Source organism: Aspergillus lucknowensis (genome assembly GCF_044049455.1).
Source record: "Aspergillus lucknowensis strain CBS 449.75 chromosome Unknown BJX67scaffold_34, whole genome shotgun sequence".
Lineage (NCBI taxonomy): Eukaryota > Fungi > Ascomycota > Eurotiomycetes > Eurotiales > Aspergillaceae > Aspergillus > Aspergillus lucknowensis.
In genome coordinates, this window is record NW_027263578.1 from 1 (window position 1) to 23,083 (window position 23,083).

The window sequence follows — 23,083 nt, forward strand, 5'->3', positions numbered from 1 at the left end:
CAAACTCCCTGCTATCGCATGGGCAACCTCGTGCTTTCGAAAGCGAGAAAGATCGCACTGACCCCGAAGATACAGATGGAAACTCTTCCTCCCTCCCAAATGGCGCGAAGCCTCCACACTCAACGCCGACGGCATCATGGACTCCAACCTCACTCTCGCCCATATAACGCACAACACCGCCGTGATTCTCCTCCACCAAGCCATCGCCTACCCCCCACACCATTGGAAGTCCTCCCCAGTGAGGCTCCCATCGTCCTCCTCCGCAGAAACCTGCATCGAAGCCGCGACGGAAATCTCCGTGATCGGGCAACAGTTTCTCCTGTGCTCATCCATGCTTACGAACCCGCAATTTTCGTTTTGCTTATTCATTGCCGGCCGCATGTTGCTTGCGCATTCGAAGTATAACGGGGTTCCGATTCCCGGCGCGCTGGATACACTGATTGCGAGTCTTTTTGAGATTTCGGGACGGTGGACGGGGCCCAGGGAGGTGAATGGGCCAGAAACGGAAAATCTGGCATCTGTCTTCGCCAAGCGGCTCGTGCAAGCACGCGATAATGTCTCTCCGCTCCCCCGGGGAAGTCTGAGTCTCGATATTCGGCAGACAGTTTACTCGGGGACCGAGGATGTCGCATCCGCTTCACAGAATTCGAATTCGACAGACGCGCCCGCGCATCCACAAGGCCGGGGACCGGGCGGCGCAACCACCTGCATGCCAATCGCAACCGCAACCGCAGGCCCATCCATGCATCCAAGCGCGCACCCCAACAACGACTTGACGAACTTACAACACCCACCTGCATTCACCTTAACTCCCGACCCTGCACTCACGCTCGCCTTTCCTCCACTCCCACTCTCCTTCCAGCAGAACTTCGCCCCGTTCGCAGATACAGACATAGACCCCTTCAATCTCCAGCTCGGGACGCCTGGTATGAGGGATCAAGACACAAATGGATGGAGCGGAATGCCTGATTCCTCATTCTATCCGCGGGTCCCAGCAGCTGTGCCCGTGCAAGATGGGTACAGGACCGCCAACGGAAACGTGAACGGTCCTACAAGTGGCTCTCCCGCCTCCGCCGAAGCGCTGAGTCCCGGGCAACGCATAAGTCGGTTTGGCGGGGTTGTGGAGGACGCTGCTCCTGGTGGGGTCGGAAGCTAAGTTTCCCATGGAGCATGTCATCCATCGATCTGTACATGTATATGTCGTGACAGGCATGATGAAGTGCAATAATGACTGGGTGCGCTTACAATCATCGGTGATCCTGAAAAACAGCTACCAACGCGGTAACATATATAAAGTACATATATGGAGCCATCAACATTAGATTCGCTTCCAAATCAAATTCATCCATAAGAGACCCCAGACTCACTCCGCTATAATAAATACCTGATTCTGCTCCCTTCCTTGCCTCCCCACCACGAATGGTCCTAGTAGACATACTATTTACCCAATTAGCACCATACCTTCGAATGCTCCTCAACGCAGTCGACAACCTGAAATGCAGGAAAAAAAAAAAAAAAAAAAAAAAAAAACTCACCTGAAAATCCACATTCTCTCTATCCGTGAGATCCAAAAACGCATTCGCATGGTCCCTCTCTCCTTCTCCCCTTACTGAACGCTTCTGCCTGTTACGCCAAATGTAGAGCAGCCGAATCGCAACAAGTAGCACATTAAACAGGCCGTAGAGACAAAAATGCGCCGTGAACCCTTTTGCGTAACGCGGGGCGTCGGAGGATTGGAAGATCTGTCATCACCCGCCCACAAACTCGCGGGTTAGCATAATCCAAGGACTAAACTGACATGAGAGAAAACGCAAGGATAGAAGCAGGGACTATAGGGGGTAAACGACGTACCTGAGGAGCAGTTGCATTTCCGGCCGCCCACGCAATGAATGTTAAAGCGAGCACGGTTGATTTCTTCGTTTGACCCGCGACGTTTCGCGAAATCAGTGAGAAGAGAAGGTTCCCCTCGGCCAGGATGAATTGGGTGCAGTAGAAAGCGATGAGGAGACCGACGCGTGTGCTAGGGGTGGGTGAGATGGAGTAGATTACGGCTGTGCCGGCGATGGCGGGGCTGTCCGACTTTGTTAGGTTCACGAAGCGGCCCGGGGGAACGGAGGAGGAAGGGATCCGGGGGAGGGGAAACTTGAAGGATGTAAGAGGAAGGACGTACAAAGTCCACAAATGCATAACAAAAACTGTCCTCCTCGACCAAGTCGCCAAACTCGCGCCCCCCACCATAACCGCAATTGTAACCGCACCCTGGGCAATATTCAACAATTGCGTCTGCAGTGTCGTGAACCCAAAGCTCTTGATGATGATATTCGAAAACACACCAAGACCCCCGATAATTAGCGTACTGCACAGCTGCAGAAGAACATACAGCCACACGATCGGATCTGTGAGCGCTTCGTGGAGCTGGTACTTTTTGAACTGCTTGTTTTGGATCCCGGTGTCGTTTACGCGCACGCGCTCGACCATGAGCCGCTTGTCCTCTTCGCTGAAGCATTTCGCTTTCATCGGGCTGTCGGGGAGGTACCAGCCCAGGAACAGGCCCCAGGCGCAGGTTGCGGCGCCCAGCACGAGGAAGAGCAGTTGCCACGATTTTATGTGGTGGCCGATGTAATGGCTTGTGCCCCAGGCCAGGATGCCGCCGATCTGGTCATGTTAGTTTCGAAGGGACGGAGGGGGAGGGATGGAAAGTGGACCATGAGTTGGACGCCAGTCACTGGGCTGTTAGTTCGTGCTTGAATTAAGGTTGGCGTGGGAGACGTACTGCAATACCAGAGGCTCGTTAGGATGGTCTGCTCCTCACGGGTAAACCACATGGCTGTCATGATGATAAAGGCGGGCTGGACGCAGGATTCAAAGACACTGGTTCACCAGTAAGCACACAATAAAGCAGGAAACATATCAAGAACGGACCCTAGGAGGAATCGAACGGCCATCAGGCCCGGAAAATTGGTAGCAGCCGCACTGCACTGGAAACCGTGAGGATCATCAGCTTTGAGCTGTTGATGGTTGTGCGTACCATGATGACAACTCCCCAGAGAAAAACGCTACCCATTGTCAGTCGAGATTGAATTCCGAAGGGGTATATCTACTGACTTTCCAGCGAGGTATTTTGCGACGGGGAGCTTCTGGAGAAGGAAGTTGGTCGGGTATTCGCCCACCAAGACACCGATGTAGAGGATCGTTCCTGAAAAAGTCAGCAAGACCCCCAAGAAAAGGCCAGGAAACTGACCCAGCCAGTTGTACTTGTTCCCATCCAGACCTGCATCCTCCTGGATACCCATAATCGAACTAAACCCAAGCGTGCCTTTGTCGAGCGATTGACAAAAGTACGTCTGGTATCGTCAGTAAAGATATGCGAAACCGCCCGGAGGAGAAGGAAAGAAGCCGTACCCCAAGCATGCAAACAAGAATCCTCCTAGTGATCTGCCAGAACAGCCTGCGGTTTGTAGCCTTGTCAATAGCAACCGGACTGCCAGCAGCATATGCTGCAGTCTCATCATCAGCCGCCTGGCGGCCCAGGCCCTTCTCGGGCTCGATGCCAGCATGCTCATTGTGTAAGGAGGCAGAGCCCGTCTTGCGGGCGTCAGCAATATCAGCCATCTTGTTTTGGAAGCAAAACCGTTGATTCTTGGGTGTTGATATCTGGGGAACAGAATCCCGGGGATGCAGCCCATGGTTTTAACCACCAGCTGTAGCAGTCTTGAGGAGATGCGGGATGTGGTTCGGTCGGTCTCGCGATGCAGCAAGAGCAACGCGGCAAGTCTCCGGCGATCGTCCGGTTTGCGGGCGTTGGAGAGGCACCCCGGCACGCCGGAGGGCCTCCGCCGATTCCCCCGGCGGCGCTGCGCTGGCGTTGCTATTGCTGCAAGTCTATATTAAACGGGTTGGATAGGGCCAACTCAATACGGTTTGATCCGTTAGTGAGGAAACTCTGTTTAACATCTCCGCACGGGGATCTTCTGTTTTCATCTAGATGACCCCGAGTGCGAATGGCTGCGAAGCGCACACTTGGGGAGCCCGTAGTGGCTAACGGTCACGCCCACACGAGTTCGCACGCCCGCTCCAAGCGCGCGAGAACGATATCCCACACTCCAAACGAAACCATCCCCCAGTCTCTGGCCAACGCGTTATACGCCGAATCGAACGTTCTCAAAATCTGGACCGTCGCCCGCAAAGCCCTTGGGTCCGTCCACCCACCAACGCTCTTTCCCGAGTACACGGGTAGGGACAAAACATACGTCTACCGAGCCCTCGACTTCTGGACATCCGGCTTCTTCCCTGGGTCTCTGTATCTCCTCCTTGAACGCCAAATCCTCTATCCAGCCTTCTACAACCGCGATAGCGGAACGCCGCTCCCGCACCGTCTCCTCCTCCTACACCTCTGCCAGTGGTGGACGGCGAACCTGCACCAGAACGCCGCGAAGCGGGATACACACGATGTTGGGTTCATGATTGCTCCGTGGGCGATTAAGGCGTGGGAGCTTTATCGTGATCCGCAGTCATTTGGTAGTCTCGTTCTGGCGGCGCATTCGTTGGCGAGTCGGTTTGATGAGCGAGTGCAGTCGCTGAGGAGTTGGGATGTGTGTCATACGAAACGGTATTCGTTTGCGGATCCGAGTACGGATTTTCTGGTGATCATTGACAATATGCTTAATCTAGATTTGTTGTTCTGGGTTGCACGCGATACGGGGGATGCCTCGCTCTACGACATCGCGGTCGCGCATGCGCGGACGACGCAGAAGCACCATATCCGGGCTGACAAGAGTACCTGCCACGTGGTTAATTATCACAGCGATGGTCGGGTCAAGGCCAAGTTCACACATCAGGGATACAGCGACGACAGCTGCTGGAGCCGAGGGCAGAGTTGGGGGATGTTAGGGTTTATGCAGACATACGAGTGGACGAAGGACGAGTCATTTTTGCAGACTGCGAGAGAACTGTCTGATTACTTCCTTGAGCACCTGCCGGAAGACGCAGTGCCGTACTGGGATTTTGATGCTCCAGTTGATGCGTCTTGTCCAAGGGATACGTCGGCGGGGATGGTGGCGTGTTGTGGGTTGGTTCTGTTGTACAAAGCTCTCAAGGATACTGATGGGAAGGCGGCGCGGCATTATTTAGAGAGCGCGTTGCGCATTCTGGATGGAACGGTCTCGAAGTTTATCAATCCGTCGCCGGCTCGGTTTGACGTTGACCAGACGGGGACGGACCTTCCTACTTTCCCGGACAATGAACCCGCAAAGCAACCAGGTATTTTGACCGTCCCAGCAAAAGAAGGGATCAAGGGGGCATCCACCACTTTGTCGAAATGTCCAGACACAATTCTCGACGCCGCAACCGTCTGCAACTATGAGTTTGCGTCGCGGCGCTGGGCAGACCACGGTCTGGTGTATGCGGACTATTACTTCCTCTTGCTGGGGAATATGTTGCTGGATTTGGGGCTGGTTTCGAGATAGATCGACTTGGTTTATTTATTCCGATTACAGATTGAAGAATCTTATTCCTTGACACGCACTAGCTCATCAACTCGCGTGCTTATCTTCAGTACCAGGCCTGAGCCTACAAAAGTCGCTCTCCCGTTTCTGTTTCATTACTATCGACGAGGATGCTGGCAATTCCAGCCATTATTTCTGCATAACAGATAGTTGGCGACTGCCTGATATCCTTCTTTTTCAAGAATAATTGTTGTTCCTACTCCTCATATCGTGCGCTTGTCTTTCGAGGAGTCTGTATCAAGATTGCCATGATTCATTCGTTGGAGCCCTGGTTGTATCGAGTAATTCGGATATATCTGCCTTGTTCCTTTTGTGTGTAATTGCCATGATACCCGGGGGGGTCTTCCTTTGCCATTTGGAATTTGAGTCATGCCTTCTACTATATTGATATGCCACAGAACAGTTACGCCAGGGACGCACCTAGTGGAAACTCGCACATGGATAGAAACATGCTCGACTTCTGCCATAGTACAAAGTATAATCTAAGCAACTCCTAGCCATTGTGGACAATTCTCTAGTTTTACAGTAAAGTTATGTATTTGGCTCCTTTGTATTCCTCTGGGATGACAATGATCAAGCTTCCTTTTGCTGTACAGCACGAACGAACTTTCCAGTATCAAGAATCTCGGCCCAATGCACGGAGATAGATCGCTCTTACTTCAGGACAAAACGCTGCCAATGTCGGCCCAGGACTACCCCCGTGCGGTGCCAGGTAAACTCATGGAGACCATCGCGCTTGTAACGCAGCGGGTGTCGGTCCGCGACTTCCCCCGCAGGTTAAATTTTGTTTTTGGAACGTTGTTCCAGTAGGAGGGATATTCGATCTCCTATTTTATAGTCAGAGAGCTCCCTTCCCACACCTGACTTATTTCATACGAGTGAAGCATCTCTGAGCTTCTAGTTCCAGTGGGAAAAATGGCCAAGTCTTTGAAGTCTGTAGGTCGAGCCGCTGTTGCTGCACTTTGTCTTGTCAACTTTTTTCCAATCACCGCAAATGCCGCGGCAACTGAGTCCCAGAAACCTGGAAGCCTATTGGTGCCTTCAGTCCCCAGCCCTATCGCTCAGTCTAATCACTACACTGTGAATGTTCGCGCAGACGGCGACACGCAATGGCAACCAGTCGAGCTGTACTGGACCCGCGTCATGGTAGCCAATGTGACGACTGGTGCAGCAATATATCATAACTCAAGCGTCGGAACATTTGACTTTGATGGTGTCGTCAACCTCAGTATTGAGCCTAGCCGGGATGTTTTCCCCACTGTCGACTCCGTTAGAATCCGGCCCTTGTCTTATGACATTCCGTGGAAGCTCGATGGGCGCGCCATTCTGCTGACACTCGCGGAGCCTACGAACCTGGTTGTTGAAGTCAACGGTGATGTTTTCCAGGTCCTCCACCTCTTTCTTAACAGAATGGACACCGGTGCCCCTCAACAGGAGGAAAACAAAGCCATCACCTCGTTCGGCCCTGGTTACCATAAACTCACCGAGACATACAAAATATCATCCGGAGAGACTGTGTACCTCGCCCCAGGCGCCGTCATCCAGGGATCGTTCTTATTCCTCCACGCCGACAACGCTCGCCTTGTCGGACATGGCGTTATCTATGGGAGCACCCTTAATGCCGTGAATGTGAGTTTTTCCAACAACATCGTCGTCGACGGCCCTACCGTTCTCAGCCCCCTCCACGCATCTGTCGGCGTCGGCTCTAGCCGCAATGTTTTGGTCCGCAACCTTCGGGTCATCAGCTCTGGCCAGTGGGGCGATGGCATCGACACGTGGTGCAGCCACAACATCATTTACGAGAGATTGTTCATGCGAACCGCCGATGATTCTTTGGCCTTCTATCTTGCATCGTCCGGCTACAGCGGCGATAGCCAGAACATCACCGTCCGGGACTCGACTGTGTGGGCGGATGTGGCACATCCCCTCAATGTGGGCGGCTTTGGAGGAAACGAGACAATGTCGGACGTGACGTTCGACAACATCGACATTCTCGATCAGCACGAGCCCCAAACCTTCTACCAGGGTTGTATGGCCATGACTGCTAGCAACGGCAATATTGTGAAAAATGTGCTTTTCAGCAATATTCATGTCGAAAATTTCCGCCTGGGCATGCTGTTCAGCTTTAAAGTGGCATACAATCCCAAGTATGACTCCTATGCTGGCGGGACCTTGTCGAATATTATGGTGCGAAATGTCGAATACAACGGCTCAGAAAGCAATCTCTCTATCTTGTCAGGTTACGACAAGAATTCACAAATTGAATTTGTCAGCTTCGAAGGATTGAAGATTAACGGCAAGCTTATTTGGTCCGGAATGCAAAAGGCACCATGGTATGCTGTGTCTGATTATGTGCCGATGTGGGTTGGTGCCCATGTAGCGAATGTTACTTGGTCAGAATAAAAGTCTGCATTCCAGTTGTGTATCAAGGCCCTAAATATAATATTCGTTACAAACAAGCCACGTATCCCAATCATAATCGTAAAAGGAATTGCTTAGGCTATTGCCTGATTTCATTTGCGCGTGTCAATCATCGCTCCGTCCGAGCCGCGGATTAAGACGTCTGTGAGAGCGAGGGGGGACGATGTTTGAGTTACGACGGATTTGGCTTTTGTGTGGCCGCGTCTTGTACCTGTCAGCAACATTTACTCCCATGAAAACAGTTATCCAGGAGGATGCAGTAGAAGGGGCTGCGCGGAACTCTGGAAATGAGCTCATGCAATATAACGTCCGCGCATTCCAGCTAAACTCTGACTAGTGCTGGGAAGACCTGAAGAACAGCAAATACTACAAGCTCAGAGAGCCACACATTAACAATATTTTGTTTGACTCTAATAACTTATATCTTCTTCATTCCCTCAAGAATTCCCTTAGGTTCCAACCTTTGGAAGGATTGGAGGACCTAAATCTAATATTCACCAACATGGTAACATATGCAGAAATTTATCTCTACCTAGTGTTTGGCAATTGACCAAAATGCAAAAAAGCTACTAGTCACACGACTTGCCACCGGGTCTTCCTAATAGCCCATCCACGCCCCATCCTGAAACACTTGCTTAATCCAGTAGAACATGTTTGAGATTATTGCTGAGAATCATTCCCAATTACCCAACCATTCCTCTTCTCGGCCTGGGTCACATTCTGTTTCCAGAGTGTGAATCACTGTCATCATCAGAGTCTATGTATCATCCCCATCATATGAGCATGCCATGAGATATGTCCTTTAAGTCGAAGTGGAAACCGGCCGAGATAACAAAATACTAATAACCGAGCACTTTCCATCCTCAATAGGAATAAGGACCCCATCCCTGTCGCAATTCCGAGTCACCACCGTATCGTTCAGGCGACACTCTCTCGCCGCCAAAGGAAGACTCAGGGTTCCCCATGTACCCTTAGGACTGCAAGCCGTCGTAGAAACGACCCGGCCATTTCTCTCAACCTTCCAACTGGCCTCGATAGTTCCGTGTGGAGTCGGGACTCTCCCCTTGGCCCAGTTAAGTCCCGTATGTGCGAGCGTGGGTCGGAACGACCATTTGGTAAAACCTGGAGCAGTCGGCTGAATTCCAAGTATATATTCGGTAAACACATATGTTGGCGCCCCTCCCCACGGATGAGCGTGTGAGGTAAAGAGGTCGAGTCCTGGTCGTCCGTCGGGGTATACATATTCCCAGGACGTGCCGGAATAGTATTCATCCTGGGTAACCATTGCAGCCCAGAGACCGTTTAGCAACACATCGACGGCTTCGGAGTGGCTGTTATTATACGGATTGTCTCGAGAGTACGCGAACAGCGCTTCTAGAAGAAATCCAGATAGGTTGGGGGAGATATTCGTCGAGGGGTCGGAATCAGAGACGTCAGATGTAAGCTTGTACCCAATTCCTAGGCGAAGAGAGGAAAGAGCCCTAATTGAGGAAGCTGCTTGAGATGTATTTGGCGTGTTAGATAGAATAGCCCATGCGGTTCCAATGAACGAGGTCGCGTTCGGCGACGCCAGACTGGAGCTATACGTGCCTAACTCGCTATTCCAGAGCTGTTTGTTGATGGCGAGCGATAGGCCACGAGCGACGTCGCTCCAGTGCGCAGCTGCATCGGATTCTTCCATGATCTCGGCTAGTTTGGCCATGCGATCCATAGTATAAGCAAACAAAGCAGATGCAGCAGTTCCATTTTCATCCCCAAGGAAGAAAACGCCAGGTATAGATAGGGAAGCAAGGCCCGTTGAGCTATCAACAAGCGGCAGAATGGCTTCAACGCCAGTCTTCACTTTTGGCCAGTACTGTTGGAGGAACCTCTCGTCCGCAGACTCGAGATAGTACCGCGCGAAGCTGTTGAGAATGTGCATTTGGTAGTCGAGAAGACCGTACGCCTTGTATATCGAAGTATATTCAGTTGGCTGCCCCATGGCGGGTGACATCGTAAACAACCCAGCCATGGGGCCAGATGACTCCTGTCGGTCCAGGATATAGCGTAATGTGCCCTTGATAAAGTCGACACGGCCTGTACTGGCACTGACAATGCGATGGGTATGCACGAAATCCCCAGACCAGACGAGCCGGTCGCGCTTTGCACCGTCCAAACATACGGACTCTTGATTGTCCATGATGCCATACTCCCCAAGTATAGACTCGCTGGTCATGGCATTGTGATAGAGGATAGTGCCATTTCTTGCCCGGACCTCGACATTCTTCACGTAAGCTATTTGGTCCTGGTATGGGCCGAACCCCCATGTGCCGGTGTAGACGTTGTCAGTCCCGAATCGTTGCTCAGGGATGATCTGCAGCTCGCTCAATGGTATTGTTATCGACGGTTGGTCATTGATGAATATCCTGTAACCCGTTTCTTCAATGCTTGTTGCGATGCGCATCCACTCGTTTTCCTTCACATCAAGTGAAAGTGGGAAGTATGATACTCGGCCGCTCGTGAGCGATGTCTGGTTTACCAGATTCCACCCATAGCCTACAGCTAGGGTATTGGGAGGCAAAAGACTTCGGTTCGTGTTGAGAAGTGTTGACTGCGCAGGATAGTTGCTACTCAGAGATAGCGAGAGACCATATCCATTGATTGAAGTAGCAACTCTCCAGCCCGTTCCTCCGCGCACAATCTTCGTGTCAAAGGCCAGGGTATAGTTCGCGTACTCGGTCCCCAGAGCAGACTGGGCAGACTGCTGTCCGCGCAGCAAGACCCCTAGGGGAGTAACCTCCCACGTTGTAGGTGCCGCACCTTTGGCGATGCATGCTTGCTGCACCGTGCGAGGACCAAGTGACCAGATCTCGTTATACAGCGGGTTGGAGCTCTCAAAGTACCCCGGAAGCTCTTTCACCGGCGTCCGGTCATTCAGAGACCGAATACCCACGGAGCACATGCGAACACTTCTATCGCCATTAAGGAGACGGAGGCTTTGCCATCGCTGGCCCCCTTGCTGAAAGAAAGATTCAACTGAGCCGGGCTGGGTGATGTTGAATGTCTCAACGCGAAATGAGTTGGACAGACCATTGGAGAACACCCATGGACCATCCCCATAGGGCGCGTCTAGACCATCCCTCGCTTCAGAATATTTCGCTTCCACTTGCACGGGGCCGGATAGAGAGGTGGCATGCAAGAATGGATATCCGCCGACTTCCGTCTCGTAGTCGAGGGTCACAACAGGGCTGGATGGTGAGAGCGTCACGCAGGTCGAGCCATTTTTGTAGAGCTCACGATGCCTCCGCGATTGTTGGTAATATCGTGGATACACAATCACTTCACTACTCCACGTCAGTCGTGAATTGTCCACTCCGCGTGTCCATACCTGTTGGAGACTCCAGCCAATAAGGCCAGCAAAACCCGTAATGCTGTCCACAGGTGGCGCATTTTTCAAGGGTTGAGACACGGTCCCACCCTCCTCACATTGACAGCCACAAGTTTATAAAGCTCCCCTCCTGATCGGAATTGTGGACAACATCTCGGTGCTTCTTACCCCGAGAGTCGATCAATGCGGAGCCGATATTCGTTAATGTGGGGGGAGAACTGCACCCGAGTTGCCGAGCAGCTGTTTTTGGGCGATGTGTAGATCAGTACTGTTGCTCATTGGGGTTACATCTCCGATATGCATAGGGTGGTTTAAAATGCCAGTGCATCGTTCTAGAAGGCATGAGGTATGTGGTCCTCCATTCAGCAGACTGTGCCGTGTTACACCAAAAAGCTTAAGGCCTCTAGATGGGTAAAATCAGGAGCCATCCTGGGAAAGCGACTAGGTATGCACCGACGATGGCAGTCCGCGTCGTAAGAGCGCTACACAAAAGGCCAGAAAACATCCCCTCAGTAGGGGGGAGAGAGAGCAGCAATCAGTCAGTCGTTCCTTCCGATATCCATCCACTCCCAGGGCCGACAGGAAGGAGCCGGTTCCTCGCCATCGCAGCTTCCCCGAGTGTTGGGCAGCCCTCCTCGAGTAAAGCCCATTGGTTCTTTCGACCATGCATTCTAACCCTCCCAATCACAGAGGGCCGCCTGGCCATGCCAATTCTAGGAGCAATTAGGGGCGGAAGCATCGTCCACGCAAGGGGCCGCCTGGTCCCGGATCACCATTTCATCCCTCGATGTGCCAACCCGAGTTCGACTAGTCGGCAGAAATGTCGGCGCCCCCCCCAACGTCCAGGCACCGGGCTCCAGCCCATTCCTCTGGCAAAGGCTTGTATATGCTACCAGGATCTTGATCTAGCAAACCCGATAATCGTGTACTACGTGGCTAACTCTCCGAATCTTCGAATCAAATTCTGTACCACGTCCATGCAGCAGAAGCCAGGGCACAGCGCCACCTCCTTCCTTGAAATTCCTTGCGCGGCAGCTTTGAACCGTTCTGAATATTCACCTGCTAATATACTCTATGTGGCTTGCCAGCTTGCATCCCGATAGCACTGTGAACGCCTACTTTGTTTCTTCGCAGCCTAATGCGGACGCCGAACAGGGACCCTGGGGGCGTCCACCTGGTACTCATTGCATCTACATTAACTGTGAGGCATTTTGGGCCATGTAACGCTACAAGATGCTGCGGTAATGAGTGTGCTCCGGCCTTGGTCCAGACCGCAAGAAATAGGAATGTCGCAGTTCTGAATGTGCGCAAATTCTCGTCCTCACAGTCTCGGATTCGGTATATATAGATCGCTTCGTTTGGCAAGATCTACACTATCGTTTCTCAGAACGTGTCTTCACAAATACAATTCCTTCATGGAGACCAAGAACTCTCCCGACGTGACCGAGAAGGCTGTCACACAACCCCCAGGTATGCCTACCTCCCAAGAGCGAGACGCCTTCCTTACCCCGTAGCAGGTACACAGATTTGGTTCACTCATGGAGAGTCCAGCCGTGATTGGCGCCAGTGGAAGCTCCAGGTGGACCAGGAAGCAACACCCACTCAACCAGACGCAGCATCTCCAAATGACCCCCTCAAATGGCCAGCATGGCGAAAGGACGCCGTCCTTCTGGCAGTTGGTATCAACAGCTTCCTTGCCGCCGCCTTAACTCCAATCCTCGCCACCGGGTTCCCAGAGATTTCGGACGAATTCGGTGTTGGACTTCAAAAAGTCTCGTTTACTATTGGTATTTACATGCTTGGTCTGGGCGTCGGCGCTGTCGTTTGGTGCCCAACTGCAACACTCTATGGGCGACGGCCAGTTTATCTGGGCGCAGCCGTTCTCCTCATTGCATCGTCCGCGTGGGCAGCTGCAAGTCCGTCCTATGCTAGCCTCATCCTAGCCCGCTTAGTACAGGGTATCGCCGCCAGTCCGGGCGAGTTCTTAGTCTCTGTTACGGTGTCCGAGATATACCAACCCCAGGAACGTGGGTTCAGACTTGGTATTTACATGTCCCTTATCGCCGCGGGGAAGAGTTTAGCGCCGTTGATTGGGGCCGGTGTCATTCAAGGAGTAGGATGGCGCTGGGTTATGTGGTATGTTCCTCTCTCCGTGGGGTTCTCCGTGCTAAGTCAGAATAGGCTCAGCGTGATAGCCTCAGTGCTTTGCCTGGGATTCATCTTTGTCTTTGCTCGCGAGACATACTGGGCGCGGTCTGAGAATCCTGGAATCCTCACCACCCGCAACCCGGGAGAAGTGTACACGGACGATCTCCGCATCTCGCCTCCTCTGCGCTTCACTCAGACGTTGTGCGCGTGGAACGGACGATTGAGTCAAACCGGGTGGCTTTGTCTCGCATATCAACCAATCCTCCTCTTCAAATCCCTCCCTCTCCTCTGGTCAGCGGCCATATACGCGCTGTCTCTCGGCTGGCTGGCAGTTCTTGCAGAGACAATTTCGCATCTTTTCCAATCTGTCAACGGGTACGGATTCACACCCGTCCAGACGGGGCTGCTCTACATCTCCCCGCTTCTTGGGACATTGCTGGGGAGCGTAGTGGGGGGCAAAGTTTCTGACATCGTCGCCCGCGTGAGCGCATACCGCAATAATGGTGTCTACGAGCCCGAGTCGAGGCTCATCATGATGCTTCCAGTCGTCATTGCCACCGCCGCCGGGTTCGCCGGGTATGGCTGGGGTATTGAGAGCCACGACCACTGGATCGTCCCAACGACGTGCTTCGGCCTTATTTATTTCGGGTGTATTCTTGGGAGCACCGTTGCCGTTACATACTGCTTGGATTGCCACAAGTCGTCGGCCATCCAAGCCCAAGTCGTGTTCAGCATCATCAAGAGTGAGCCTAAGTCTACCCCCTCAACCGTAGCCGTGCTAACCTGGTGATAGATTCCCATGGACTGGCATTCTCTCTTTTTGTTGTCGACTGGGTGAAGGCAGCTGGACCGCGGGATACCTTCTTGATCGTCGCAGGCCTTCACCTGACACTCCTGTTGACCACGATTCCGATGTATATATACGGCAAACTTGTGCGTGCACGGGTGAGCCAGGGCAGCCTGGGAGACGTTAGGTCGGACCAGGCGTCAGGTGATCATGTACAGTAAAATTCCGCTCCGTTTCGCCGATGTCATGTTGGGCATCAATCACGACATGCACTCAACGTCGCGCCTTCGCCCAAGGATAAAGAAGCACATCAACACGAACACTTTCTACGGATTCCTCCTCGAAGGTAAAAATATGTTGCTCCAGAAACATAGTCTTGATAATAATAAATGTTGGATCATATAGTATAACGTAACGCACGCGAGACATCCGCAGATCCGATCTGACCACCAGGCTCCGGAATCAGCGTGCCAATGATTGGAGACAAGGCTTTGCAGGGGGAGTGGGAAAAAATATCTGGTAACGTATTCAAGATCAAGGAGCACATGATAATGGAATTTGAAGGGGTCTCGTGCAATATTCTGGATGAGACCGGGAAGCACCTAGCTGGCCCTTTCAGCGAGAAGGATGCTTTGGTAAAACGGGAGGTTCGACCGGGAGATAATTGCTACATCCTGTACGCACGCATCAGGTTCGTTCGGGTGTCAAGCCGGGCCGCAGAGTTGCCCCGTGAGCCGAAATGATCCATTATAGGCCCGATTCTTGCCATGAAGAGGCCATCGCTGAAGTCCTTGGACAGAATACGGAAATACAATTTGCCACTGTCAATCTTCTATCATTCATTTCACACGCCCAGACTTGACTCGCCATCACAGACATTACTGACTCTCACGCTGATGTGGCCGTCGAGATATCGCATGCAAGTGTCTCTCCTTGGATCCTGGGTGGGATCTTTCTTCAATCCAGTATCGTTCAACAGTACTACTCATAGATTTACGCGCTTAATCATCTGAATAAGAGGAAGGGTACGTTGACCACTCCATCCAATCCTTCACGAGCCAACCAGAGTCTTGGACTAGTTATATTTGCTTTTGTTAATTAGTCAAGCTGCCCCTCACCTGCACAGGTAGAGCCTTGGAAAGCATGGGACAAGATAATCCTCTCTTGTTTGCTGCAAGAGCACGTCTCTCGAATTTTTGGAGACCTCGACATCTTGAACGAGGCAAGTGGCAACCTGGGTACCTAAGCTTCATGGTTAGTGACCTTATCTCTTGTCATTCATCGAGAGGGTGGTGACCGTCTTTCCCAACCCAGGCCCGTCCCTGCCACCCGCCAGGGCCTACCGTCTTTCCCAGTCTCAACCTTCTGAATCATAGATTGCAGCTTTGAGATGACGCTAGACATATTGACCGAGTAAAGTCTCGGCTCCGGTAAAGCCAGGAAGAGGAGGAAATCCGCATGTGCGTTCTTCAGCGAAATTCGCGAGTCTGAAACTGAGGGAATTCCAGGGATATTCTGCATGGCAGCAGGATTCCAGACGTCTATGCGGTCCGCTCTGGCCAAAGCAGCCAATTAAACCACAACCAGGCTGTGGCTGGGTGTTGGTGTGAGTTAAGTGATTGGCTCTTCGCCTGGTCAATGGTCCGCAACTCTGAGCTCCAAACATGATCTATAAAGATGCAGGCTGGTTCCTAGATAAACACCACAATTTAGCACAGACTCTCTCTTGCACACTTCATATGACATGCCTTGGTTTAGCGGCCTTCCCCAGTTGTTGGGCAGCCTGGCCAGCAAGCCAGGCGCCCGCGTTTCTAGTCTGCCACCCACGCCTCCTCCGTCCCCTGTCAGAGAGACAAAATTCTCGAGTACCAAGCTCGGGGTACAGCGCTGGTTCTTTAATTTCCGTTGCCAGGTCGGTAGGATCGTGTTCAACTCCCATTTATGCGACACTTTTGATGAGGATCTTACGTCCTGGAGAGAGTTCATGTCTGTTAACGGAGATAATGCCAAATCCGTGGGTTGTAATTCCTCTGGCGAGCCGCTCGAGAGCACTGACAATTTCAGCATCCTCGCGAATACTACCGCCCAGACACCGAGAGGTCAGACCAGGGTCTCTTGTCGAAAAGAGCAGCCGGGCCAGTGTACCACTCCATCCCCTGCATTAATGTCCACACTGCTAATCATCATCGAAGAGTGAGGTTCGGCTATCTCCTTCCATTGAAACGACCGGGGCACACTCAACAGATGGGCCTTTACCGGATACATGCTATAATTCTACCCTTCATCTTGATCCACACCCGGGCGAGCTGCGGCATGACCTACCTCTCTACAGCTGTCATTGAAGGCTCGGACCCACGAACCAACAAACAAAGCGACCACCATCTTGATAGACAAATTCCACAGGTTGGGGACCTTGTTCGCGGTACGTACAACGAAAGTAGGGAGAGCTTGGAGTGAACATCAACAAATCCAAGCACAATCTGTATAAGTATGATCATTCAAGTTTCTTCCTCGGAGTTGTAAACCATGTGTTTTCTCGCGGGGGGTTACTGGAGACTAAGATTGATTCCATAATGAACAGAACTTCAAGTAGAGAACTATTCTATCAAAGAAAATGAGGTCATAAGACTAACTATGCCTGTGTGAGAAACAGAAAACAGAGAGGGAAGCAAAAAAATAAGAGAGAGGGCCAGCGTCAACCCTGGTTGTCTTCTCCCGCAGTCTTACAAGGTACCTCTCCTGAGGAGTTCTAATTCGATCAAACCCTAAGCTCTTTATCTACAGCACTGAATGCAAAATATGTACAAGATTACTGAACTACTCCGCTTTTTGAACAGACAGAAATGCATCCCCCCTCTCCCCCTTCCGCAACCGAACCTCATACTCGCCGTCCATAAAGTCCTTTAATCGCAGCTCGGTCGTCCTCCCCAGCCCCTCTAACTCGTCCAGCCGCTCAAGCGTCGCCTTCAGGTGCTCCTCAAAGCCAGGCTCGTTGCAAATTGCACGGAACGCATTCTGCATGGGCACGGAGTCAGCCCGCACAATCGCGTCCGCGTCGATTGCAATGATATTCATCTCGTCCAGCCCTTTTATCAGGTCGGCTCGCGTCATCAGTTCCTGCGCTTTGTGTAATGGGATGCCCGGAAGACCAGAGACGTAGTTCGTTCTGTCTGCGTTTCGTTCCATTTCCACCAGCGTTTTGCCCAGGAGCATTGCGCCAGACTGTTCAGTATTAGCATGCACTCTTTCAAAAGGATATGGCACGCTTACTGAAAGATCCTGCTGATCCTCGGCCTTGTCGTCCATCTCCGCCCCCAGAATCCAGCACTTACACAGCAGCCACCGCTTCTCCTTCTCGCAGATCGAACGGCACGTCCTGAGCATATCCTTCGACCGCGCAACCTGGTCGAGGAAGATCAGCCGCCCCCCGATCATGCCATACACCTGGTCCAGAATGCTCGCGGGGACGTCCTCCTGGAACGCGTCACGCCGGAAGGCCCTGAGCGACTGCACGGCCTGCGGCTTCGGGATATCCTGCACATTCAGCACCTGCAGCCGTGTCGCATGCAGCCGCAGCATCTCGGTCGTGCGGTACTGGTCGCTCGTAAACACAAGCGTCACCAGCCCGCTCGCCGCCCACATCTCCGCGCGCTGCTGCAGCAGGTCAATCAAGTGCTGGCCCTCCGTATTATCCGGCAGGTAATGCAGATTGCTAATGATCAGGATCAACGGCTGATCGCGCTCCTTCTTCCGCTGCAGCGCCACCTTCTCCAACTTATTCAGCGCGCGCTCAATATCCAGCAACGGCGTCGAGTCCCTCGGGCCCCGAATACTAAACATGCCCCCGATATAATCCTCATGGTACTCGTAGTCCAGCGCCTTCCCCAGCCGCAGCCGGAACACCTCGACATCCCCATGCGCCTCGAGCATCCCCACCCCATCTCCATGGACCTTCTGCATCGCCTCCAGCAGCATGGAGGTCTTCCCCGTCCCCTTCTCCCCAAAGAGCAGGTAATAATGGCCCTTCACGGACCCGCGCACAACGGCATCAATAAGCGCCTGCTCGGGCCGCACAACGCGGAACTTCTTCTCCTCATCATCGAGGACGTCGATTCCGCTGTCCCGCGTGTACGTGTACCCGTGCTGCGCGAGCGCTGCAAGCTCGAGCGACGAGAACCCGGGCGAGAACGCGTTGTCGATCTTCTGCAGCACGAGCCGCTTGTAGAACACGTGGTAGGAGTACCCCGCGACCCCGGCCATGAGCAGCGCGGCGATCGTCGTCGCGCCGTTCTCGAGGAACTTGCGCAGGAGGCCAGGGTCTTCGTCGCGATGTTGGGGCCGGGGATGACCCCGGGGATGGGACGGCCATCGCGTGCGAGGTGGGTAGCCTTTGAAGAGGCGGAACCATATTCCTGTCCCGTTAGCGTAAATATTCCTCTAAATAGGTAGGTGGGACATACTGTATCTGTCGACCCGTCGAGGCATCTCTGGTCGTCGCAAGGGAAAGTCGCTGCCTGGAATCCTGGGCAGATGTTCTTCGCTCTTGGCGCCAAGCCTCCACCCCGACCTCTCCATTCTCTCCACCCTCCACTCCAGGGCTGCGAGTCGCTCTTGCACCTTCTGTAAGCCTGGAGATGGACCGTCTTCCGCCGGAGCTCTTCGACCTCATCGGTCAATACCTTTCCGGCGCTGATCGGAAGAACCTCCGGCTAACCAGCCGGACGCTCCACAAAAAGGCCCCATTCCATATCAAGCGCGTGTTCCTGTCACCCTGCCACAGGGACATCGAGGTCTTCCGCGCCATTCTCGCGGACGACCACCGGCGCCAGGAGGTGCGCGAGCTCGTCTGGGATGATACCAAGTTTTACCCACCACCGCAGAGGCACCACCCCGCCGTCGACCTTGATAGCGACCCGGATTCCGAGGAGGAGTGGATGCCTCCAATGCACGGTGATTTTGTGGTGGAGTGTGACTGGGAACCAGCGCCAGAGTCAGAGGATGCGAAGAGGGCCAGACTCCGCGAGTTGTATCCTAGTCTCTATAAATGTGCGCTGACGACACCGGCCCACTGGTTTTGGATGCCCCAGCAAGAGACGGTTGTTGACACCATGGAAGATGCAACCGGCAAGGCCTTCTCGCGCTGGTTCCCTGTCCCGGACGCAGATGCTCTCCGTATGAGAGAAAACGATGAGATCACGAAACGTCTGGCAGCCGAACAGACCGAGATCATCAACGCGGGGATCGATCGAGAGCTCTTTCGCGCGGGCTTACTGTCCTTCCCACGGCTGGAAAGAGTAATCGTGACACCCACCGCACATCGCATGTTCCCCTTCCTGCACGAGTACGACACGCCACTCCTGCGCTGCCTGCCGAATGGCTTCAGGGCATACAATGCAGAGGACTGGATTCCTTTACACAGCGCATTTGATGACGCGCCATATGACGAATGCTCTCGCTGGCGATGGCGGGGATTCAACATCGTCGTCGAGGAACTGAACAACCTCCGCGGTCGTCACCATGTTTCCGAGCTCCTCGTCAACCCAGGCCGGAAGCTCATGGGCGTGAACCACAATCTCTTCTGGCATCCAGAGAGCCCGGCAAGCACGTACGCCACACTGTACCAGCTCTTCCAGACCGTGCAGCTGACGCGCCTGGAGCTGTCGCTCCGCATGCCCTCATTATCGAAAGACTGGGACTTCCTCCGAAACGGCCTGCTCAAACGAGCTCTGGCACAGCTCACCCAACTCGAGGTGCTATCGCTGTACACGACAGTGGAGACAAATATCGACGTGCGGCACTTCCACACGGAGACAGACGCAACATGCCTAACGGACTACCTGTCCCCGCACGCCTGGCCACACCTCCGCTCCCTCACGCTAGGTCGGCTACTCGTCCTCCACGACGATCTATTGACATTCATCCGCGCCCTCCCCGCGCACGTCGTCGACCTCAACCTCGAAACCGTAAAGATATACGCCGGCGACTGGCGCAGCCTGTATGCCTCGGTCAAGGAGGACATCACCATCACCCGCGGCACGGGACAGAGGACAGACTATGCCCCGCGGCGACGCTTCCGCTTCTCGACGCAACAACAAACAACAAGTCGGTTTATCTGCGTCGACGACGACCTTCACGAGTTCCTGTACGGCGACGGCCCGAACCCCTTTGACGGGGACCTGCCGCCCCATCGGATCCAGTTCGGGTTCGGGGTTGTGATTGATGAGTATGACCACCGGTATCGGGCACCGTATGTGCCGCCGGAGTGGTATCGGAGTGTTGGGCCGGGGCGGTGGGTTGACATTGATATCCCTGAGGGTAGTTGATTCAACTGGATATTAGATTGAGTTTCAAGTCAGAAATAGAACAGAGTAGGTCGAGTCTGCTGCTGTTCTTTGTATATACAGCACCTTAGTCAATGTATATCAAATACCATTCTGGCCACCCGTCCACCCTCAGTCCAACCTAATCCAGCCTCTACTACAACTACCCTAGACAACCTCAGCATACTCCTCCCCCGGCTTCACAACCTCACCCTCCAACGTCGTCCCACGCAACTGAGCCTCAATCCGCTTAATACGCTCCTTCTCCTCGTGCGCGGCCGTGTCCCCGAAAATCAGATCCATGTCTTCGAGTGTCTGTCCAGCAAAGTCAGCCAGCGTTGCGACCAAAGCACGAGGCGAGGCGCGCAGCAAAACGATAGATGCATGCATACCTTCCCCCTTGTCTCGGGGATAACGAAGAACGTAAACGCCAGCGCGAGGAGACAGAACGCCGCAAAGAAGATGTACGTGCCCCAGGTGATGGAGTCGAGCATGTCCGGCGTGACGAGGCCAATGATGCTACACACGTCAGTATCCTGGGGACATGGCGTATTAGGGGGACTGGGGGGGGCATACAAATTGCACATCCAGGTTGCGGATGTCGTGATCGAGATGGCCTTGGAGCGGATGGAGAGGTTGAATATCTCTGATGGGAGGACCCAGCCGATGGGCGCTGCATGGCACATTCGTTAGTTCGGGCTTTACGCCACAACTGGCTTCCGGGGCGCACCAAAAGAGTATGAGAAGTTGACGTCGTAGATATAAATGAATGCGATCCCTGCCCAGCCCGCAGACTTATGCTCCACCAGGCTGGTTCCATACGCGCCGACAATCGCCCCGACGATAACGAGGGAGATGCAGGTGCCCGTGGCCCCGGCCATCAGGAGGACGCGGCGGCCGACCTTGTCGATGAAGAGGAGCGCGGGCAGGGTGCTGAGGCAGTTGACGATGCCGTAGACGCCCGTGGCGAGGAGGGAGGTCGTGGTGCCGTCTAGGCCGAGCTGGCCGAAGATCGTGGGGGCGTAGTAGATTATTGCTGTACTAACTTCTGTTAGACAACGAGAGTCCGAGACCAGGGGCGCGTTCATACCGTTGCAGCCCATGAACTGCTGGAAGAACATGACGCAGCATCCGATGGCCAGGCGTTTGAAGCGAGACCAGTTCGTTAGGAACGAGAGGTACTGTGTCATATGTTAGAAGAGGGATTTCAGGACGGTTACTGACATACCTGAGCAGCGTGGAGTCTGAACCCTGAGAAATTGGGAAAATGCTCCCGGGCAAAAGTATTCTCGAGCATGATGGACGCTCGGATTTCGAGGTACTCGTTCTGCAAAGCAGGGCTATCGCGGGCCTGCCGACGCAGCCTGGAGAGAGCGGAGAGCGCCTCGTCGTCGAACTCTTTCATGAGGAGCCAGCGCGGTGAATCCGGGAAGAAGAGCATGCCGATTCCCAGGACCACGGCAGGGGCAATCTGAATACCCAGGGGGAGGCGCCAGGAGGTGTTTGACTGGCCGGTGCAGCCGCCTACAGGGACATCGCTGTATGGGTCGAAGCTGACACCGTTGCTATACGGGAGATCCGGGGCGCAGCGAGAGCCGCCGATGTAGTTGCTGCCGTAGTCGATCCAGTAGCTGATCAGGATACCAATGGTAACCGAGACTGGGTCGTTAGGGCGCATGGCCTAGAGGGTTCGAAGGGGACTCACGCTGCTGCACAACCACCAGACCACCGCGGATCTCAGGGATGGACACCTATCATCTGAATTAGAATTCGAAATCACGGCAGCAGGCTCAACTACCTCGGAAATATACAGCGGAACGACCATAGTGAGCATGCCAACAGCAAGGCCAGCAACCGCTCTCCCTGCAAAGATCATCGGCACATTGATGGCGACACACTGAAAGACAGACCCAATGACGAAGATCACGACGGCCAGGTTAATCGACAGCTTGCGGCCCAGCCGGTCGGCAATAGCCCCGTTGATCAGAGATCCAAACCACGCAGCTGAGATCTTAGCTTCACCGTGGCCAAGGGGAGTCGGGTCTCATCTTTGCTTACCCAGCAACAGTGTCGACACGAACCAGCCCTTGAACCCGCTGTCCGAGAAGATCCGGGGAAACCGCGCGGCGAACGACTCCATGGTGATGACGCCGCTGACGACGCCCTGGTCGTAGCCGAAGAGCAGGCCTCCGAGCGTCGAGAACTGGCTCGTTAGGAGATATAGATATAGATATTGTATTCACAGCGGATCAAGCTTACCGAGGCCACCCCACAGAGGTAGGGGTTGTCCAGGACCAGGCGGAAGGCGCCTTTTGGCGGGTGATCAACAGAAGACATGGCTAGTCGCAACTGTTTCTTCAATACCTGTCGACGAGCAGAGCTTAACAAGAATATATAGCAGGCCGGACTGCAGTCGGCCGATGGCACTGTTGAATACGACCCTGCACGATCTGCAGCAGATAGCCAAACGCGGGGTTGGCTGTTGATCGATGCATATCATCGGAAGTTCTCCGAGGCAGGTCCTCTCTACGTCGAG

The 23,083-nt window shown here is 53.6% G+C and overlaps 11 protein-coding genes across 11 annotated transcripts; 7 read left to right on the top strand and 4 right to left on the bottom strand.

The window, feature by feature from the left end:
• Positions 1-75: 75 nt before the first annotated feature.
• Positions 76-1,293, top strand: BJX67DRAFT_187341 (putative C6 transcription factor). The gene has a single exon (XM_071025271.1). It carries the CDS (start codon positions 137-139, stop codon positions 1,154-1,156), a length of 1,020 nt encoding a protein of 339 aa, XP_070884049.1. The 5' UTR covers positions 76-136; the 3' UTR covers positions 1,157-1,293.
• Positions 1,294-1,425: 132 nt separating this feature from the next.
• On the bottom strand, positions 1,426-3,612 carry BJX67DRAFT_383070 (putative MFS transporter; the record flags this gene model as incomplete). Its single annotated transcript, XM_071033370.1, has 10 exons — positions 1,426-1,437; positions 1,536-1,742; positions 1,852-2,655; positions 2,706-2,725; positions 2,774-2,871; positions 2,923-2,978; positions 3,029-3,056; positions 3,106-3,196; positions 3,242-3,344; positions 3,403-3,612. 10 exons carry the CDS (start codon positions 3,610-3,612, stop codon positions 1,426-1,428), a joined length of 1,629 nt encoding a protein of 542 aa, XP_070884050.1.
• A 389-nt stretch (positions 3,613-4,001) lies between these two features.
• BJX67DRAFT_383071 (glycoside hydrolase family 88 protein) lies at positions 4,002-5,465 on the top strand (the record flags this gene model as incomplete). The annotated part of the gene is made up of 1 exon (XM_071033371.1): positions 4,002-5,465. The coding sequence occupies one exon, from the start codon at positions 4,002-4,004 to the stop codon at positions 5,463-5,465; it is 1,464 nt and encodes a 487-aa protein (XP_070884051.1).
• A 954-nt stretch (positions 5,466-6,419) lies between these two features.
• BJX67DRAFT_383072 (putative endo-polygalacturonase) lies at positions 6,420-7,907 on the top strand (the record flags this gene model as incomplete). The annotated part of the gene is made up of 1 exon (XM_071033372.1): positions 6,420-7,907. One exon carries the CDS (start codon positions 6,420-6,422, stop codon positions 7,905-7,907), a length of 1,488 nt encoding a protein of 495 aa, XP_070884052.1.
• Positions 7,908-8,727: 820 nt separating this feature from the next.
• Positions 8,728-11,354, bottom strand: BJX67DRAFT_383073 (Six-hairpin glycosidase-like protein; the record flags this gene model as incomplete). The annotated part of the gene is made up of 2 exons (XM_071033373.1): positions 8,728-11,248; positions 11,293-11,354. 2 exons carry the CDS (start codon positions 11,352-11,354, stop codon positions 8,728-8,730), a joined length of 2,583 nt encoding a protein of 860 aa, XP_070884053.1.
• A 1,353-nt stretch (positions 11,355-12,707) lies between these two features.
• BJX67DRAFT_389531 (major facilitator superfamily domain-containing protein) lies at positions 12,708-14,545 on the top strand (the record flags this gene model as incomplete). The annotated part of the gene is made up of 4 exons (XM_071034513.1): positions 12,708-12,762; positions 12,810-13,428; positions 13,474-14,183; positions 14,234-14,545. The coding sequence occupies 4 exons, from the start codon at positions 12,708-12,710 to the stop codon at positions 14,446-14,448; spliced, it is 1,599 nt and encodes a 532-aa protein (XP_070884054.1). The 3' UTR covers positions 14,449-14,545.
• Positions 14,546-15,241, top strand: BJX67DRAFT_187374 (uncharacterized protein). Its single transcript, XM_071025272.1, has 3 exons — positions 14,546-14,573; positions 14,633-14,956; positions 15,027-15,241. Exons 2-3 carry the CDS (start codon positions 14,701-14,703, stop codon positions 15,110-15,112), a joined length of 342 nt encoding a protein of 113 aa, XP_070884055.1. The 5' UTR covers positions 14,546-14,573; positions 14,633-14,700; the 3' UTR covers positions 15,113-15,241.
• Positions 15,242-15,818: 577 nt separating this feature from the next.
• On the top strand, positions 15,819-16,801 carry BJX67DRAFT_187399 (uncharacterized protein). Its single transcript, XM_071025273.1, has 3 exons — positions 15,819-16,241; positions 16,292-16,368; positions 16,420-16,801. The coding sequence occupies exons 1-3, from the start codon at positions 15,972-15,974 to the stop codon at positions 16,682-16,684; spliced, it is 612 nt and encodes a 203-aa protein (XP_070884056.1). The 5' UTR covers positions 15,819-15,971; the 3' UTR covers positions 16,685-16,801.
• Positions 16,802-17,010: 209 nt separating this feature from the next.
• BJX67DRAFT_187420 (ATP-binding protein) lies at positions 17,011-18,715 on the bottom strand (the record flags this gene model as incomplete). The annotated part of the gene is made up of 3 exons (XM_071025274.1): positions 17,011-17,449; positions 17,498-18,639; positions 18,688-18,715. 3 exons carry the CDS (start codon positions 18,710-18,712, stop codon positions 17,045-17,047), a joined length of 1,572 nt encoding a protein of 523 aa, XP_070884057.1. The 3' UTR covers positions 17,011-17,044.
• Positions 18,716-18,836: 121 nt separating this feature from the next.
• BJX67DRAFT_359215 (uncharacterized protein) lies at positions 18,837-20,666 on the top strand. Its single transcript, XM_071029654.1, has one exon. The coding sequence runs from the start codon at positions 18,862-18,864 to the stop codon at positions 20,548-20,550; it is 1,689 nt and encodes a 562-aa protein (XP_070884058.1). The 5' UTR covers positions 18,837-18,861; the 3' UTR covers positions 20,551-20,666.
• A 49-nt stretch (positions 20,667-20,715) lies between these two features.
• BJX67DRAFT_389537 (sugar porter family MFS transporter) lies at positions 20,716-22,884 on the bottom strand (the record flags this gene model as incomplete). Its single annotated transcript, XM_071034514.1, has 10 exons — positions 20,716-20,862; positions 20,940-21,066; positions 21,124-21,220; positions 21,278-21,583; positions 21,638-21,728; positions 21,776-22,206; positions 22,253-22,298; positions 22,346-22,551; positions 22,606-22,750; positions 22,807-22,884. The coding sequence occupies 10 exons, from the start codon at positions 22,882-22,884 to the stop codon at positions 20,716-20,718; spliced, it is 1,674 nt and encodes a 557-aa protein (XP_070884059.1).
• Positions 22,885-23,083: the final 199 nt, after the last annotated feature.